The 19,206-nt window shown below is 40.9% G+C and overlaps 1 protein-coding gene across 1 annotated transcript in view; it reads left to right on the top strand.

The window, feature by feature from the left end:
* Window positions 1–19,206, top strand: part of cdh13 (cadherin 13, H-cadherin (heart)) — a 303,246-nt gene that overhangs the window by 252,680 nt on the left and 31,360 nt on the right. Inside the window, exon 11 of the mRNA XM_056387676.1 lies at window positions 12,326–12,468. Within this exon, the coding sequence (XP_056243651.1) occupies window positions 12,326–12,468 (143 nt within the window). The remainder of the gene's footprint in view (window positions 1–12,325; window positions 12,469–19,206) is intronic.

Genomic DNA, 19,206 nt, shown 5'->3' with positions numbered 1-19,206 from the left:
AAAAAAGATGCACTAACTGGGTCACCCACACAGCTTAAGAAATTCTGTGTGTAGGCTAAGTCTTCAGAGTTCAACAGTAACAAGTGTGAAGAAGCATTAGTGGACTTTTTAAGTTCTTTAGTCTTCAGCAACAATATCTGCAACAGCCTTAAATACTACTACTCTACACAGTTACACAGTCTCACACCATTTTTTTCCTGAAGTCCTTGTGCAGATTATAGTTAGTAGCCCGGTTCAATCCAAATCCCAATGACAAACCTTTTTTTTTTTTTAAACAGTTTTAGAAATTTGTATTCACTCAGATTTTTCACTCAATGAAATTTCCTTTCTTTTTTCTCTTTTTGTTTTCCTCTTTTGAGCTGGTGGTGAAAGGCCACCCAGCCACTGAATGTTTTTTCTTTTATGAATTCTTCAGGAAAAACAACAGATCAATTGCATTTACTTTAAAGGCATACATTGGTTATTTATGTGGAAATGACAGTGAATTTCTCCTCATCACTCCTCAACAATATTCAGGTCATCACTACACAGAGTAGCCAGTCCACCATCATGACTTTGACCATTCAGCAGTATGTGAAATCTGTGTGTGACCAGATTTTGGTTTCTGTTTGGTTCTGTTCTGCTGTTGTTTTTATGCTCATCCACACTATCTCTTTTACATCTTATTTGTGCATTAGGAGCTGGAGATCATGTCTCAGCCAAAATTAATGTAATTTGTGAAGAGGCACAAATTCCATAAAATGCCATATACCAGGCCCTTTGTTATAACTTTATCCTCTAGTATGTGCACAAACCATTGGTCCATTTGACAAGGGGGTCCTAATATTCCAGTATATATATTTTTCAGTATAATAAGTTCAGTTTATCAGTGTATTCATTCAAACAATATCCACTCTGTACTAATTAGTGAAAAGAAATAAAAATGCTGATGCAAACTTATCAATCCAGGCTGTTTAAGGGCCCTCTCCACACTGGAGCCCTGAGTAATCAATTCCACTGTTCCACCCACTGCGCACAGAGGATACTAGCTATCATGCCTGCATGCAGGCTTCACCTGTAAGCTGCCAGAAACACTGCATTCCTGCAACTAATGGCACATATTTCCTACAAATATTGTTGAATCAATTGTTTGCAACTATGTTGAATTTTCCCTTTCATTAAGCCCTGTCATTTAGTTTGATAAAATACACCTACACATTTAAACATCCTTATTTATGCCATGGCTCAACTCCAACATAAAAGCAAACAGGGGAGGCATGTAAACTGGGGAACGTGCTTCTGATATAAATTTAGTTTTGCGGTGAACAGGCATCAATACGTGAAATCAATATTGTCCTTTTTCTTTGTAGTGCTGTAAGAAAAAGGACAATTTGAAGTTTGAACCAATTCTCAGTTTCTGTCCTTTGTCATCAGAAACTGAAAACACAATATGTATGCAATCTACAAGTGTTCGTGACCTTAACATAGCCTCAACTAGGGAATGGCATGTCAGTCTCAGTAATGAGCATTTTAGTGAGTGCTTATTGCATGAGACATGTTGAAAGGTAATTCTATTTTGCTGCAGTTACTTTAACGCAACGTTGTTACTGTACTGTTTGAGGCAGCATTGCATCATCTTAAAGAAGAAGATGAGCTGTCTTAGAAAAACTTCTCAAGGATATGAGTTGTAGCTTTTCATTTTAAAGTCACCGTGCGGAGCGGGATAGGCTGAGGCACACAGTCTCCTCCATTTTCTTTGTCTCGCTTCTTCCTGTCCTTCTGGGACGTGGAGGGGCTGATTACAGGCTAATCAGATGTTTAGATTTGTTTCTCATTTATAGCGGCTGAGTAAACACATGCTGAACGTGTGGTAAAGGAAAGAAGAGTGAGTGAGTGGGAGAGAGAGAGAAAGACAGAGTGGGTGGGAGGGAGAGGCTTTAGTCATATAGTCAGTGTGCCAGGAAATAATTAAAACAATCCTAAAAGATGCCAAGAGGAACAGACAGAGAGAGGGATGCTGTGCTGTGAAGCAGGAGTAAATTGCTTTTCTTCCTGTTAATTAAAGGGTTATGGTTTTCAACTGATGCAACAAGGTTCTATTTTGCACCTTAAATTGATAATAACTTTTTTGTTCTGTGGTCTGTTACTCAAGCTTACTAATTTATGAAAATTATGTTACACTCGATGAGGACGGCACACTGGTGTCACTTTATGTGTATGTGCAGACACACTCTTGTACATACAGTGGCTGGTGTGCTCTCTCTGTGCAGTCGTGTGTCAAAGGAGTGTCCTTGCATACTCGTCTCTGCTCCTGCCAGATATTGACAGTGCAAACCTTTTATTTCATCTTTGATTTTCAGCCCGCAGTCTGTCTGCTCTTGCTCCACTGTTGCTGTTAAGTCGACACAGTGGGTCTTTGTTCAGGGTACTCAGCAGAGCATCTGCAGTTGTTGAGTGGAGCTGGCAGAGAGCCTCAGCTAGACTTTACCTGGCTCACAGCAAACAATAGTCAATGGGCTGAAAAGAGCAGAGAGAGCCTCCGAGGCTTTTTGAGGTTGTGTGAGAGGTAAATCAAACTTAGGCTGAATCCATATTCAGTCACACTCTTACACAGGTTTCACTCAAGTTAGGATGCAACACTGGGTTGGTAACTGTGGGGGGGACAACAGGCACAGCAAAGAGACTGTGCTTTCTGGTGTTGCCACCCATGAAGACGTGCAAGGAGGAAGGTGAAAGAGAATAATGGAAGAAACAGAAATGTAAAGTGGCTTCTATCAAAGGCATCATTAGGACGGGATAATTTTCTTCTGTAACCACCAGTCTTTACCTCTCTACTGTGTCCCTGTTGTCTTTTTTTCACCTTTTTCTCCTTTATTTCACATTTACAGAACTGATGTGCTCGTTGCTACTTGCATCATTATCGTACAGCATTGTACACTTTCATTTAAACTGCCTCACACACTTCCGTTCCCGCCTTCTTTTGCACCTTCTCCTAGGTTCACATACTTTTCTCACCGGCACGTACAAAAAGACAAACCTCGACTGAGTCTTCGACAGATGATTGATGCGACGCGTGCCAGCGTTTGCTTTCCCCTTTCTCAGCGCTGTCACATTTATTTCCCCTGTATAGACCTGCTGCACTGTGCTGATACAGAGCAGAAATATGAACAGGTGTGACGTGGGTAATTTGTCCTCATGGCCTGGAGCATTGGTTGGCTAAAAGTGGGCAGCTAAGCTCAGTTTAAAGTTGAAATCCAGCCCAGGGTGGCTGACTGTGGTCTTTGTACGAGACCCCGAGGAATCACATATTTTTCAAACATAATGGTTTCAAAGCCAAATTCTCTCTCTCTCTCTCTCTCTCTCTCGCTCTCTGATGAGAAAACAGGCAAAAATAATAAAATGTTATTATCGCAGATCAAAAGGTATGCAAATGTTTTTGACCTTTGACTTATATTCCAGTAAATGACCCACTTAAGCTTAGAAACACATGTTCAAAGTGAAGTGCAGTGCTTGTTAGTATTCCTTTATGCCATGTCTGTTGGGGGAGGCCCTGTGCGGTCTGAACAACTGAGTCCTACACTGCGTTGGGTACCTGGTACTTTCAGAAAAGATTAATTAGATGGGTCTGGCCTCTAAGGTCTGCAAGCAAAATAAACAGCAGAAAGGTATTTTAAAAAGTCATCTGTACTAGCTTGATTTTATTTATCCTAGCATTCAGCAATTGTCTGACCACTTAAATCTCCATATGGGGTCTGCAGATTTGGCCACTGTAGTCCAAATAAGCTCTCTGTGAAAACCTGGAATCTTTTGAAACAGCTCATTAGCGTAAAGAGAAGCACAGAAGTTCAATTACCATTAAATCCTCTTGCTACGTCAGAAGGAAATATACATCCAATATGTCTGTGTTTGTTGGCCGCTTAGTGCTGAGCCAGTTGTGTACAGTGGGTTTTTAGAGCTTTTTCACAGAAAATTGCTTGCAACAATCGAGCCTCACCGTGAGAGCAGTGAGAGTGAAGCAAAACAGTGAAGTTGCAGGACATGAAACGAAACAATATGCTGAAATACACTATAACACCTGAAGAGGACTGCAGAGTGAGGTGGTGATTGTCTGTGGTGTTACCACAAGCGGCACTTGTCACGAGTAGTCATGTGATCCATTGTTAACATGACGATATAAATCAAAACCGCATCATGAAGGTACCCATACTGTGTAAACTGTGAGTTTGTTCTTTAGTGATTTTCACCATTTATTTATATCTCCAGGTTCCCTATCATACTCCATAGGAGCTGTGAGCACGTTTGACTATGGGACAGGTCAGGCCACTGGTCTTCTATAAATGTGATGGGTTGCATCCAAAATTGATTTAGAGATAACTGGTTTAACGGTGAGCTCTGGCATTGAGGGTTGTGGGAGTGGGATGGTTACAGCTTTGCAAAACAGGATCTGTACGGCACAGCTGATTGCCAGAGAAGAAGTAGAGTCGGGAGGAGACGGGTGGAGATGGAGAGGGCAGAGAATTCGTTTTTATTACACACTTATTCACAGTTCCAGTGTCAAGCGTCCCTGTCTTATCTGCATTCTCAGTCCCTCTCCTTATCTCACTCTCCCTGCTCAGCCCCTTTCCATTTCTTTCCTCCTCCTCTTTCCTTCCTGGCCACAAATTTGGATGAACTGTACAGTTGTTATGGCCAAAACAAGTCGTTAGAGCCCCTGTACTTTTATTGCGCATTTCTTGATTGATGCCCTCATATCTATTGCTCACACACACTCAGCTGCTTTCAGATATAAACCAACTATTAGCATTGGCACTGTTCCGTCCCCTTTCTCTCAGTAAGTTAGACTCCAATCACTGGAAGATCTTGCTGGCAAATGAGAAAGAAGAAAGTGATAGAGAGACAGATAAAGACAGTAAGATAAAGTAGGAGCCAGCAGAGAGATCAAGAGAGAAAGTCAGACAAACCAGGGGAAGAGAGGGGGGAAGTGAGAGAAATGTGTAATAGGTTTTTCTGTTATATGCTGTCATTGGCATCCAAGTGTATAAGTGTACACTTGTCTAAGTTGCAGTGCACTGCAGAAAACTGAAAATAGGTAACACTGACACTTAAACAAGCAAGACTAAGCTTTTGTGTGGTGTTGGTGGGGTGTGTGTATTTGTGTGTGCGTGTGTGTGTGTGTGTATCAGTAAAGAGGAGTATGAGTGAGAGAAAATAGGGTTTGCATTAAAGTTAGTGTTGCATAAATTGAATTAAATTTTATAACAGAGTTTCACAGGAGTACAAAATGGTCACCTTATCAGGTGACCAAACAGAGCAGAGGTACATAACCTTCTATTTTCCCTACAGACAAATATGTACAGCCATTTTAATATTCAAATTGAATCCTTTTCCCTTAACCTCAGATAGTAGGAGTCATTATGATTTAAACCTGGTAGAAACACCTGGGAATAACACGTTGCACCTGTGCTGTTTGACACTGATCTTTGTCTCATTATGCATCAGTGTCTTCTCCTTACCGCTGGGCCTTTTAATCAGCCAAACAGTAGTCTAGCTTCCAGCCTTTCCAGTGCCCCTACCTGTATTCATTATGTACCTTTGAACAACTCAGAACCGCCTGAAAATGAAATGACGCCTGCAACACCCTGATATACAGTAGGTGTTTGGGTAATGAGCTTTGTCACTAAAAGAAAGGATTTTTCACAGTTTCATTTCATTATTGAAGTAAGCCCAAAAGCAAAACAAAAAAAATTATACAAGGATTAAAACAGTAATATCAACATAAAAGCATTGGCATATTCTTTGCATGTATTTTTCAATTACATAAATTTCCCTAAGCCCCCCCCCCCCCCCCCCCCCCCCCCCCCCCCCCCAAAATCATCTCACAGTTCACTGGAGGGGGGTCTACGACCTGAGGTTGCCTCACTACTTCAAACCAATTTACCTCTTAAATTCAGTATATGCATGACCTGACCAGTCATCCTGGATTGTTGGGGCTGTTTTGTCAAACTTAATGATGCACATTTGTAGAGAGGGAGGTGAGGACATGAATATCATTCACACTCCTGGAAAACAACAGAGGCTCAGCAGAAAAACAGGCTCAGCTTTAAGGGAGAGATGTATGACTTCAGCGTGCGCTTTGAGAGTTTCATGTGGACTCAAATGTGATCTGTAGCTCTTGATGTTAGGCCTCTGTCTGTGTGTGTGTGTGTGTATGTGTGTGTGTGTGTGTGAGACTCTGCAAATCTGACTTGAATAGAAGAAAAAAGGAATACTTCAAAGTGGAAGACTGAGGTTATTAGCAGTGTGTAATTATTTTAAAAACCCACATTCTTTCTCTGCGTTCTCATTTGTTACTTCAGAAGATAGTGTTGTCTTGCACATGCAATAGATGCCATGAGCATCACCAAATAACCTTAGGCACTAACTACCTAGATTCTGTTCAACCGATATATAATCCCACTTGGCCATATCTTCCAAGAGTACATGGTGGCTAATCATAGCTATGCAGACGACACACAGATTTATTTTGCTCTTTCACTGAAGGACTTCTGTCCCATTGACTCAGAAAAACTGAATGCAATAAAACCTCCACCCATAAGACTTTTGGCAATGTTATAACAACATCATGCTACTTCCACCATTGCAATTTTTGAGAGGACAATCATTATTGACATAACCTCAGCATTTTAGCAAATCAGTACTGTAATTTTTCTGTTGACGGCCCGCCTTTGTGTTCTCTAACACCTAAAAAATACTATTACTTACATATTTTACAGTATGTTATATAAGAATAAAATGTATTTAATTTAGTTTAGTTTTAATTTGTAGAAAAACATCTGCAGCTGAAATGTCTTTTGAGAAACAAGATTACTTGATTCAAACTCCCATTTGTGTTAAGATCACAATTGATATAACATTTTAATCCATTAGATATTGAATTTGATGACACAAGAAAACTATGAGTCAGTAAAGAATAATTGACAAAACCATTTAAGATTATTAGGCTAAACTTCTCAACGCTGGCATGACATAAAAAACTGGAGGAGCTAAGAAGCTTCTGTATTAAAAAGTTCATTGTCCAAGTCAAAGTACATTTTTGAAACACATCAGAGATCCACTCTGAGTAACAGTGTATAATGTTGATCCAGAAAAAATAAATATTTAAAAAAGGAAACTGCACAATAACTGCACTATGTTACTACTACTTAGAAGAAGTGCCAGCAATATGTCTCACGTAAGTGAAAACAAACAAGAGCAATGATCAGCATTTATGCAAAGAGCTTTCCTTTATGGCACTCACTGCTCAGCTTTCATTTTCTCTCTAAATTAGCTCTTACCATAAATTGTCTCTTTCTTACTCTGTGTGTCCGACCCACACCTGCTATTGACACACAAACATGAACAGATGCACACAATATATACTAGCACTTCTGATGGAACTGGATTACAAGTGGGCGGCAAGCCTGATTTCTCCCTCCTACTCTCAAAAACCTTTGAGTTGTCAGAGAACACTGAGGAACAAGGCTCAGATCAGAGTTATAAAGTGCTCATCTGTCTCAACTCATCTACAAGGGCGATAGCGAAGTGCTGCTCTCAGATAACAACTTCTGAATTAGCTGTCAAAATAAATTTTTTACATCCTCAGCATTTATTGGTAAAGACTGTCTTTTTAGTTTTCTCACAGATCATCGTATTGTAAGTCCCTGAAAATTACATTATTTTCAACGTAAAAGCAGATCATTTCAGGTTTGACTAATAATTGAAAGTAACTATTTGTTTTTAATAAAAACTGAAAGGATGGCTTATGTAAAATAATTTTTAAAGTTCTCATAGGCTAGTATTGTATCATGTCTCTGGCCGCGGATCACCTTTAATGAGACACCTTGACAGTCAGACAGATGCACTACATTCCTGCCATCCCCTGCCAGGCTCCTGTGTGTCCTCTTAGTGCTAAGAGCTATCCCTTAGCAAAACATACACACTTACCCCCCCACACACACATGCCCACACAACCCCTGACTGAGCTCTGATGTCAGCTATAGCAGCTCAGAGTAGCCCCTAAGGGCATAGTTCTGCAGTCCAGTGGAAAGAGTAATATAACAACCTGCTTTTCTCTTACATTGGGGTCACAGTGTGTGCCTCACAACACAGCACTTTCTGCCACTCAAGCAAAAGTCTGGATGAATCACCATGCTGTTATGAGAATTATTTTACAGTGCAAGCAGAACGGACAGGCCACTTTTTACATTAAGTTCTTTATTTTACTTTTTGCTTGTTCCTGTGTGTGTATATTCAAAGTGAATAGCGTGTGTATTTGCAACTAAATGAGGACGTGTGTGGTCAGTGTGTATGTGCATTGTCTCATTTGTTGACTGATTTGTTTGGGCCCTCTCTGGTTTTGGAGATAAACACATAGAACCAGATATGAATATTCCTAATGGCTTTTTAATGTCTTTCTAATTTGCCCTTTAAAGAGCTCTAATGGACTGTCCCCGTGTTTGCACAGAGAGGAGGAACAGTGGATCTGACTCATTTAGTGGTTACCTTTGAGCCAGCAGACAGAAGCATTATACTTCTCCAGAAGTCTACAGTCTTCTTCTACTGTAGTAAGAAACATAATAGTCTGATATTTACTCGACAAAATGAATAGCTCCTTTGTATTTTGCAAGGTTTGAGCTTTAGAGCCAATGTTGGAGTTTATGTGAAATGAAAATGAACAATTAAGAGAAGATTTCAGGAATGAACACAGGCAGGTTGGGCATAAATGTGGTTATTAAAGTAATAGTTCGACATTTTAGGAAATGCTTTTGCACTTTTCTTGCCAAGAATTAAATGAGAAGATAACCTGTAAGCCGGGACTGGTCACCATGATGTTGCCAGGAAGCTTCAGCGAGAGATAGTCCAGCACACAACCCTTCTGTAAAACCACAACATTTCCCAGTTTGATCTCTATGTATTAAACAAATGAGATATAACGTGGTAATGAGTGAGCTTTTTTGGGCAGAGCCAGGCTGGTTGTTTACCCCTTTTTCCAGTCTGTAGTTTTGTCCCAATTCAGGGTCCATACTGAGGATGCAGTCTAGACCGCGACAGGCCAAACCAAAATGGACATTCTGGCCTACAGAGGATTTTTGATTTTGATCAGCACCTGTGCCCACCCTTACTGTTGCAATGTCGACAACATGAAACTTTTTTTTAATAAACCTTGAGGTTTTAAGGCCCGTTTTTAACAGCTATACCATTAGCTGTTCAACTGAGTTGAAACCCAATACATTTAAAGTGTAATCCTTGTGCTCTCTGTCAGTGTTGTTTGCTGCCATATTATTTTCATATTTTCATTACTGCTGTGCAATGAATCTTGGGATACATTGGGCCGCTGTTACGCGACAATGCAGCCTCCAAAGGATGAGTTGGAACTCAGAACTGGGACACAGCTTTTGTGCTAAGCAAAGCTAAGTAGCTGAAAAAGGGTTTTACTCAAATATATCAAACTATTTCTTCAAAAGAATTGTGAACAAGATATGTGCTGAGGCAACCCTGTCCTCTAGAAAATGGTAACTGGACTGCATTGATATAGCACTTTTCTAGTCTTTTCCACCACTCAAAGCGCTTTACAATACATGCTCCATTCACCCATTCACACATCACAACCCTATGCTAGTGGAACAGCCATCAGGGGCAATTTTGGTTGAATCATAACGTTTATATGTCCTTGTGATTATATGTTCTTCTAAATGTATTTTCTGTTGTTTAGTTGTATATAAACATAGTTTATCAGAGACAGGGTTGACTGCAGAGTACAGTTAGTTGAAAAATACTAATTTCAGTTGTTTCTGTTGGATACGCAATGTAATGGAGACAGTAAATGTTCCCAAAAACATCTTTGGCATTTGTGTATTGCAATTTCTAGTTACTTATCAGCTGACATGCACACTAATAACATTATATCTGTGATAAGAAAAGAATTGGCCAATAATATTAGACAGTATCGTTGAGATGCATACAGTGTAGATTTATTGGTTGGCCCTTTTTTTGACATCAAATACCCTAAAAGCTTGTGTGTGTGTGTGTGTGTTTCTCTGTCACAGTGTTTTACTGATGAAACAGTGATGTAAGAGATCACACTGTGTTTCTGATAGTGTAGTCAGTGATAGGAGCAGTGAGACATAGGGAGGTTAATAAGCTATGAGTCGGGTATGTTTTATTGGAGGAGCTTGCCTTATGAATCATGTGGTTTCTCTATGTGTGTGTGTGTGTGTGTATGCGTGCGTGCGTGCGTGTGTGCGTGCGTGTTTGTGTGTGTGTACCAGACAGAAAGATGGGAAGAAAGAGAGCATGTAAAGTGATATATGTGTCATTATTAATAGCGTATTTAGCCTCACAGGTGTACCTCTTTTGTCATTGTACAACATATGTTCTGTTTAACAGTAGTAATCACTGGCACTGAAAGTGTGTGTGAGCGAGAGCAGGAGGGGAAAGGTGTGAGCAGAGGTTGATTGCAAAGCCATTTCCCAAGGCTTTGTTGCACTCTGTTAGCTGAAGAGCTCCATTTCAAAGACAATTTGTCTACTGCTCAGCACTTTGGCAAAGAGTGGCCTTGTGGTGAGGAATGTGTGTTTGTGTGTGTGTGTGCGTGTGCGTGTGTGTGTGTGTGTGTGTGTGTGTGTGTGTGTGTGTGTGCCTTTTATGCACGTGTGAGTAATGTTTCAAAGGAAAAGAGCTTATGTATAAGCTTGTGTGCCTGTATAAGTATATTGTAACAGTAAATGCGTGTGTGTGTGCGCACGCATTTGTGTATATAGAAAAGTGGTGCACCAGAACTCCTAAATCAATCACTTGTGACATTAACACAGATGCAAGCCCCCTCCAATCATCATCTACCAGCCATCAGTGGCCTGGCTGAGTGGCCACATTAGCAGGGTCACGATCCGCTCTTCAGCTTGTTCTCAAGGCGATGCTGGCTTGGCTGTTCGCCCACAAGATTTTTGGAGAGGTCCTCCATCATCTTCAAACCTTAGACCAGCAGGAGCTGCCGCTGCAGTCACACTGAGCTGGGGCCAATGCACACGAAGTGACTCTGGGCCCATTTTCACACCATTTTTTTGTTCTCTTGGCAATATTATTAAACCCATAACTATACTAATAACTATACAACATCCCACTTTCTTTCACTAAACAAATCTTAGTCAAACTCTTAATTAAAATGTCAGGTCTTTCAACATAAGATAATGACCTTCTGTCTCAATAAAGGTCCATTACCTTCTGCAGTTGAGGGAAATAAAGGACCTCATCACTATTTGAGGAAATATGGGAGTTGAAATCAATGCCCCCTGGTGATGTAATAGAAAATGTGTTTGCAAAATCATTTTGAAAGAGGATTGGCTGATGGTAAAAGTCCAACACTTGGCCACTCACTCACTCACAGGTACAGCGCTGGCCTGTGGCCGGAGAAGCAAAACATAAAGGATTTTTAAGTTATTTTAGGTATGTGTCAGAATTTTCAACACTCTTGAAATGTCGCCTGTGTAGTATCTTACATCAGATGGTGAAACCCTGTCGGACTGCATTTTTCTAGTGGTATATTTTGATTAGAGCGTTTGTTATTGATTTGATTTGAGTATAGCCTTTTTATTTATTGTGCCATCTTCTAAATCCCTCACAAGACACTGGAACTGCTTGTATTTAGACTTGCCAGACCTGCCGGGGTCTCACCTACTCTGTTTTCACTCAGAAAGCTTTTGTTTGAAAGGCCACACTAAAAAGATGAATAATGTGCCATCTAAGCGACATCTTTAGATTCTTTAAAAATGAAAAGAAAAAGAAAATGTTTTTTTTTGTAGCTAAGCTTTTTTAATATATATATTTCTTTTCTTTTCATGCAATTGTTAACTGGTCTTGCTATGCATATGTGCAACATTCGGATGAAATGAAACAAAACTTAAGTATTATCGATGATATGTGAAGCTATAAATATCTAAAACATGCATGTGTCTTTTAAGCAGTAGTATGCACAGTAGGAAAAGCAACCACATTTCGTATGCCCTATGTCCCAAAAATGTAATATCTCAAAGTATTGTTTCCCTAAATGGGAATGTTTTTTAGGCTTGTGTTTTGCAAATTCAGATACACACAGTACGAGACAAATATGGAGTTTTTGAATGTCTGTGTTGTCTTTATCAGTCTGACTTGCATGGAACCGAAAAAACTACAGGCCCAAAATAAACTGGGAAGGCAACTTTTCTGCATGATACACTGTGTATTTGATGTTATGGTACTTATATGGTAAAAACTTCTTCCTTTATTTAATTTATTTATTTATTTTTTTTTTTTTTTTTTTACTGTACCCCAGGTATGCTGTTCTGCGAGACCCAGCAGGCTGGCTGAGTGTGAACCCAGTCAGAGGAACTGTCAACACTTCAGCCTCGCTGGATCGTGAGTCTCCTTATGTCCATGACAATAAATACACAGCTGTCTTCATCGCCACAGATAACGGTGAGTTGCAGATACCCCCACTGAATGAAATCTAGAGAAGGCAATTAGATGTAAACAGTATGTGACATATGTAAAATAATCTATAAGACCAGAACCTTCAAATCAATAAATGTCCATTTTGCTTCTTTTTCACTGATATAATGCAACAGTAATTGGTAGCTAGTCAATGAGAGGCTTTGAATTTACTCTCTGAAACTGATTATAAAAAGTTAACTGTAACTACCACTTTAAACAAACATGTTTTTATAAAGTATTCAATGTGTTTAAAGTGTTTTAAGGGAATTAGAATTGGATAAAGATTCTGCTTAGTGCAGTGGGAGCATGCCAGCAAGGTTTCCCACCATAGATCCATTCTTTTGTTTTTCAAATAACTCCTCCTGGGTGACGAGTGTTGGTGTAGAATTGTTGAAGCAAACATGAAAAGGTAGAAACAAATGAGTACAGTAGACCGTGTATAAGTACAGTAGACCTACATACTTGGAAAGGACTTACTTTGTCTATTAGTTTGACCTGGTCACAGTGAAAGTATCACTTTCCCATGGTGACATTGGGATCGTCTTAAGTGGGACTGCCTTTATTGGAGCATATGGTGGCTGGTTGGCAGTGTCGGTGGAGCTGTTACTCTGAGACTTTCCGAGGCACAGATGAAAGTGTTGAGATGCCCCGGCGCGTCTCTCTTTTCTTCTCTTTGGTTCACTCTCCATCTCACCGTCTCTCTGTCTCTTTGTCCCCCTCTCTCTCTGTCTCTCTCCCTCTCACTATCAATCTATCTGGTCTCCTGTGCTCAGGGAGATTCTGACAGATCCATTAGAGGAACTGAGAGATTCTATTAGTAGGCAGCAGAATAGCACTGTTGTGCTGGGGAATTCAGCAGCCTTAGATAGATGAGCATTGAAAGGGGAGTAAGGATGGGGCAGGAGAAGAAGGTGGAGGAGGTGGAAGGGTCAAGCGAGGAAGAGAAAGGAAGGGACATAAAGGGGAGATAAAAGGAAAAAGATATAGAGCCATGGAAGTGAGTAAGGAAGATGTGGAGAAGAGAAATGGTGAAGATTATGAGTGGACACAGAGTAAGATTAGTGTTGGAGCCAGAGGGAAGACGATACAACTTGATATTACGGTGGAAATCGAAACTTAAAGTGATCACGTCTGTCTGGGTCAAATTGATGTCTATAAGTGGATGATTATTATAACTGACATTCATATATTTATTACATGTTGAGATGTTGAGATATTTCAGTGGATAAATTAAAAATTTGATCTGCTGGTAGAGCTAGAGAGAGAGTCAAGGGATTGACAAAGTTATTCGGATTCATCCTCTGAGGATTATTTATGTTTAAGATGTGAGATAGTTTAGATACATTCGTGTCCATGCTGCTTTCTTTTGCACAAAATGCACATATATAGATTCAGGCGAGTAGAACCGTAAAAATCCCTTAACCTCGACCTTAAACAACTTACTGTCCCAACGTTTGAATACATGTGGCTCTCCTGTGGTTGAAATGTGAGCAGAGCACTGATATCAGCTTGACCCCTGCCTCACCTTTTTTGCTGCACACTCTGCCGTCAACAGGACAAATTTGCTCCTTCCCCACAGCGATCTGCGCAATGATTGTATGACAGCCCACCTATGTAGACTACCAACAGGATATCGATTGACCCTTACATCTTCATCTTTATCTTGCACATAAAGACTTCAGATGAATACATATCCACCCTGCACTGGAGAGGGAGAGGGTGAGAGTGAGAGAAGGAGAAATAGAGCCTTGTCAAACAGAAAGTAAGGAGGTCAAAGGAGAGGCATGGATGAGAAGAACCACAGCACAAAAAACAATTGGGAAAACATATTGTGGAATAGGAGAAATGGACTGAGAGCAGCAGGTATTAAGGGAAGTTAGAGAGATGCCATTACATTATATTATCTACATTTTTTCATTACACTTGACAATAAAAATCTGCCTCATCAACCATAAACTTAGATTTTTGCCTACTCAGTAATATCTCTCAAATTTAAATACATGCTGCCAGTTTTGTTTATAGATCTGAACCTGGGTTAAAAGTTTTTCTGCGATAAGAATTTTCTCCTTTGTCAATGGCCGGCCCCATGACCAGTGTAAGCTGATTTGACCTTGTGTGCTAGCTTGAAACAGGAAATATACTCTTGGTAAATGTTTTGCATGGTTAGCAACAGATTGACTGTAGCTCCTGGTTAACAGCATGAGGGCAGGTCAGCTGCAGCAGCCCTCCAGGCAGCAACAGATGGTGGACGATGGAGCAAACATACTACAGGGAAAGAAGGAAGTCAGGATCAAGAAAGACAGGAGGACGGAAGACAGAAATAGGACAAACAAAAAGACGAGAGGAGCAGAGAAGAGAAGAGCACAGGATCTGAGGGTTTAACAACGTAGTGAACTAATGACATGGTTGCGTCAAGGTCAGAGGTCATCACAGCTGGGGAATTTGCAGAAATGAGTCTGTAGTCTGGAGGTTACACTCTGTTGCCATAGCAGTCAACTGCGCTTGCAGGAGAAGCCATTTGTCACTCTATAATGTGTGATTTTCATTGTGTGTGCACATGTGCATATGTACACATGAGTATAAATCTGTCAGTTTAGTTACATACACTGGGGCTCACAGTCATCCATGCATCTGTATTTGTGCATGTTGTACCCCTGCTTCTGATCATGTGTTTCTGCTTTTGAGTTAATGACTGGAAAGGCACAATCCACTTTAGCCTGGGCAGCGGCACCTGGCAGGCCGACGGTGTGGTGCGATATTGTTTGAGGAGATATTGTTCCAACCTGAGCAGAGGGCTTGACGGGCTGTTTATATAAACTCTCATCAGTAGCTGCTGGTTTTGCACTCAAACAAATTCTCCTCTGCTCTCTGATTCCCCACCGGGACGCCAGCTGTTCCCACATCTTACCCCCTTCTTCTTCCATCACATTAGTTTTTGGATTCAGTGCTGGAGGATCTGTGTGTCTGTGTGTGGGTGGATTGAAATCATGTGTTCATCCTGGTTTTTAATGTCTTTGTCCTGTTACATGCAGTGCCTCTCTGGCTTGCCCCTGTGTCTCCACTTGCTGCTGTGTGTTGTGGTTCAATGTTTTCTCCTGCTCCTCATTTAAATGTTAAACCGCCTCCTGGTGGGAGTCATTTGTCATTGGAAGGCATGAATACATTATCAAAGCCCCAGTCGTCTGAAACACGGTGGTGCACATACACACACACACACACACACACACACACACACACACACAGTCCTCTGCGTCTGCCACCACAGAACCTGCTATTAGAAACTCTTAAGTTATGCACGAAAGAGAAAAACAGTATTTGCTTTGAACACATGGACGTACAGAGGAGAGACCTCCGTTTAGACTGAGAACTCCTTGTGCGTGTGTGTGTCTGTCTATCTGTATCACAGTGCGACATCCTCCACACAGTCAAAGAGAGCTTTGTTAATTACAGGAATATTAAGCGTTACACACACATAGACGCACTCAGACTGAGCAGTGTGGTAAGTCTCAGCGTTCATCACAGTCAGATCACATCCCCTCTGTTTCAAATCAAAAGGAGGAGGCAAAAGGATAGAGGGGTGGCTGAATTTTAATGGGTCAGAGAACAAACTCTTTAGTGCTCAGATGGATGTCAAATTAGATAAAATTGTGTGTGAATGTGTGTGCGTGTGTCTACGTGCAGCATGTGTGTATCTGTCCACGTCTCTGTGACAGGAATAATGGGTTCATCATCTCTCTCTCTCTTCTCTTGCAAAAGAGAAAAAGACCGACAGTGGTAGCAGCTGTCAGTAGCAGAGAAACCTCCTTCTGTGTGTGTGTCTGTGTGTGTGTGTGTGTGTCTTTACATGTGTCCATCTTCATGTGTGATGTCTGCCACTGTGCTGCCTCATTGCCATGCTAACTGCTGGGAACCAGTGTGCCGCTCATTGCCATAATAGGCTGAGTAATTTCCGTGTTTCAGGCCAGCCCAGATACAATGGTTTCGCTGCTAAGTGTCTGTCATGTCACCAGCACACAGTCAGGCAGCCTTGCAGGCTAAATGCAGATAGATAGACTCATGTTGTGTCTTTAGCCAGCTGTGATCAGGCTGCCTAAAAATACAGCACAGAAATGATAAAGTCTGAGAGTGAGTGCGTCGGCCCGCTGCGCTGAAATCCCCAGGCCAAGAATAGAATAGAATGGAAGTTATTGCCAAGATGTATGTTAGTGTTTACAGATATTCTTTTAGTTCTCCAGGTGCTATTCTTGTTAATAACCTTTATCTTGTTATTAAACAGATTTCAGAACAGATCATGCAGGGCAGGGTTTTTTTTTTCCTGGGAGTTTCTGATTCCTTGAGCTGTGGGCTTGGATCTCCTCTGTTTCTGTGTGTGTCTGTGTGGCAGCAGTGGGCAGCGCACTCACACACAACATCAAATGACGAGCCTCACCCGTGAAATTCATAACTAATGACTTGAAGAACATTGCAGCAATTGGACTACCAGCATATGGTTTAGCTTTGCCCACAAAACACTGCTTCACTGCTTTTGTGGTAGGACTGTGGATTTTCCTTTCTCTATTGAACTGAACGGATACTGAACTGAAGTGAAGTGATCGAACTGAATTTTATTGATGTCCTGCTAGAATGTCTTATATTATTTTCCATTGTACTGCTGTTGTCATGTTTTGAGTTGAAGGGTAAAAGAGGTTTTATATATTATGCACCTGCTCATCCAAGACAAGGGACAAGACGGGACGAGCCCGTTAGCCCTAAAAGAATGTTAAAGACCGGCCCTCAAACAAAAGCATGAATTCAAAAGCTCAAAATTGAGGTTGAAACAACTATTAGGGCAGTCTGTTTGGAAACAGAGGGTTAATTGACTAAAACTTGAGAGTTGTGAATAGTTTGTGTATCACTTGTTTTATTTTAGTAAACTGACAATTATTTCATTTAAAGGTCTCTGGCTTTATAGGTCTCATTCAACCACTCCTCCAAACCTAGAACTGGTCCAGTAGCTTATACTTTATTCACTGTTATACAGCGGAATAAGTGCTAAATTTGGCTTTTAGATGTGTAATGAAACTCTACTAAACCCTGATTTAGTTATTGATGAATCTGTGTTGATTAATAGAGGTTTTGGGACTGAACTGTTACCAGATATAGGCATAGTGAATGCTAGAAATCAGCCATGACTGCCTGCTTCAGCTTTCTAAAGAATCCATTATACTAGAGCAAGAGCTAAAGAGCAGACTGTGTCTAATAGAATGGTAAATATAGTAACGAGAGGCTCAGTGTCAGGGAGACAAAAAAGAGAGACATGGTAGAAAATGAGACAAGCTCAAGAGACCAGATAGGGAGAAAAGAGAAAGGTGAAAATTAAAAAATGACAGGACAAAGGAATGATGTGATTTTTTTAGAAATAAGAGAGAATGAAGACTGGAGGCTTTGTGAGACAGCATTTTGACCAAAACTGGGTTATTTGAATTCTGGAAGTGTTTACTTCCCCCCTTCTTGTCTTAAGGTCGCTTTCACTCCATCTATGTATCTCTCTCTTGTCAATCTCTTTATGGAGACAGCCACAGAGCCGAGTAGGTTAACTACCTTGCTGAAATGTGTTCTTGCTCAGCCAATCAATTGTGACCCTGTGCAGCCATAGACAGGGGTGATGCCAGCGTGAGGGAAGGCTGCAGGGTGGGGAATCAAGGCGTCTTGACCCAGGGTAATTGCAGTGTAATGGGATATGCTCTGGAAACTGCAGAAGATCACAGCTCAACACCGTCTTGCCTTCTGCTGCCTCCCCTGTCTTCCCACACTGCCTCATTAACCCCAAATACACACTGTGTCTTTTCTCACTTTGCCTCTGTCTTTCATTTCTCAACTTGTTGCTGAACCTTTTGAGGAAGTTGCCACCTTGTAAACAGGACCACATTATGTGTGTGATTAAAGAATACCCTTGTTTTGCTTTGCCAGGGAAGAAACGTCTCTCTCTTGTTGGCCGTTATTAGGCACTGGCTCTCTTGTGTCCTTGAATACTGATTCATCCACAGATCAAAAGTTATCGCTGCGCCTGGCACGCTAAAACAAGCACTCCTCTACCCACTCAGTGAGAGAGCCTCTTTCTGAGTACAGTGATGCCAGGCTAAAACATTGAAACAGCTGGTTATGTGGAAAGTGACAATATTCAATATGATTAAAATTTAAAAAGTGCCCTCCACCTCCACACCTTGCACATCTCTATCAGGGTTTTCCACCAGGGCCTCCTCTATGAACAGCTTTGGGTGTAGTTTTAATGACAGGGATCCAGATGAAATGAGATTAGTTGGTAGTGGAGATGGAGAGGGATAGATAATGAAAGATGAAGTCAGATGATGGAATCAGGCAAACATGGCTGATGGAGGATGTCTTTCAGTTTATCTTGAAAGCACGTCATTAGAGCTACATAGGAAATCTGTCAGAGGCTTAGCTCCTGATGAAGAATTGAAAGCACCATCTGTGTACGTCAGTGTGTGTGTTTAACTATCTGGGCTGTGTGGTGGCAGTGGTGGTACTATGGTGTGCAGGGGTTGGAGGGTGTTTTAATTATACAGTCTCACACATATTCTATTATCGGCAGGGGACTGCTTAATTCTATCCTTCATCCTGCACACGTGAAAACTCACCAAAGCACCCCACATATACAATATACACATAAACTGCACATAAGTATCAAAGTAATGTGTTTTAAATCGATAATCCTTGATTTTA

The sequence above is a fragment of the Seriola aureovittata genome, chromosome 10 (assembly GCF_021018895.1).
Source record: "Seriola aureovittata isolate HTS-2021-v1 ecotype China chromosome 10, ASM2101889v1, whole genome shotgun sequence".
In the NCBI taxonomy this organism is placed as follows: Eukaryota; Metazoa; Chordata; class Actinopteri; order Carangiformes; family Carangidae; genus Seriola; species Seriola aureovittata.
The sequence above is the reverse complement of the archived record's forward strand: the minus strand, read 5'-3'. Positions and strand labels throughout refer to the sequence as shown.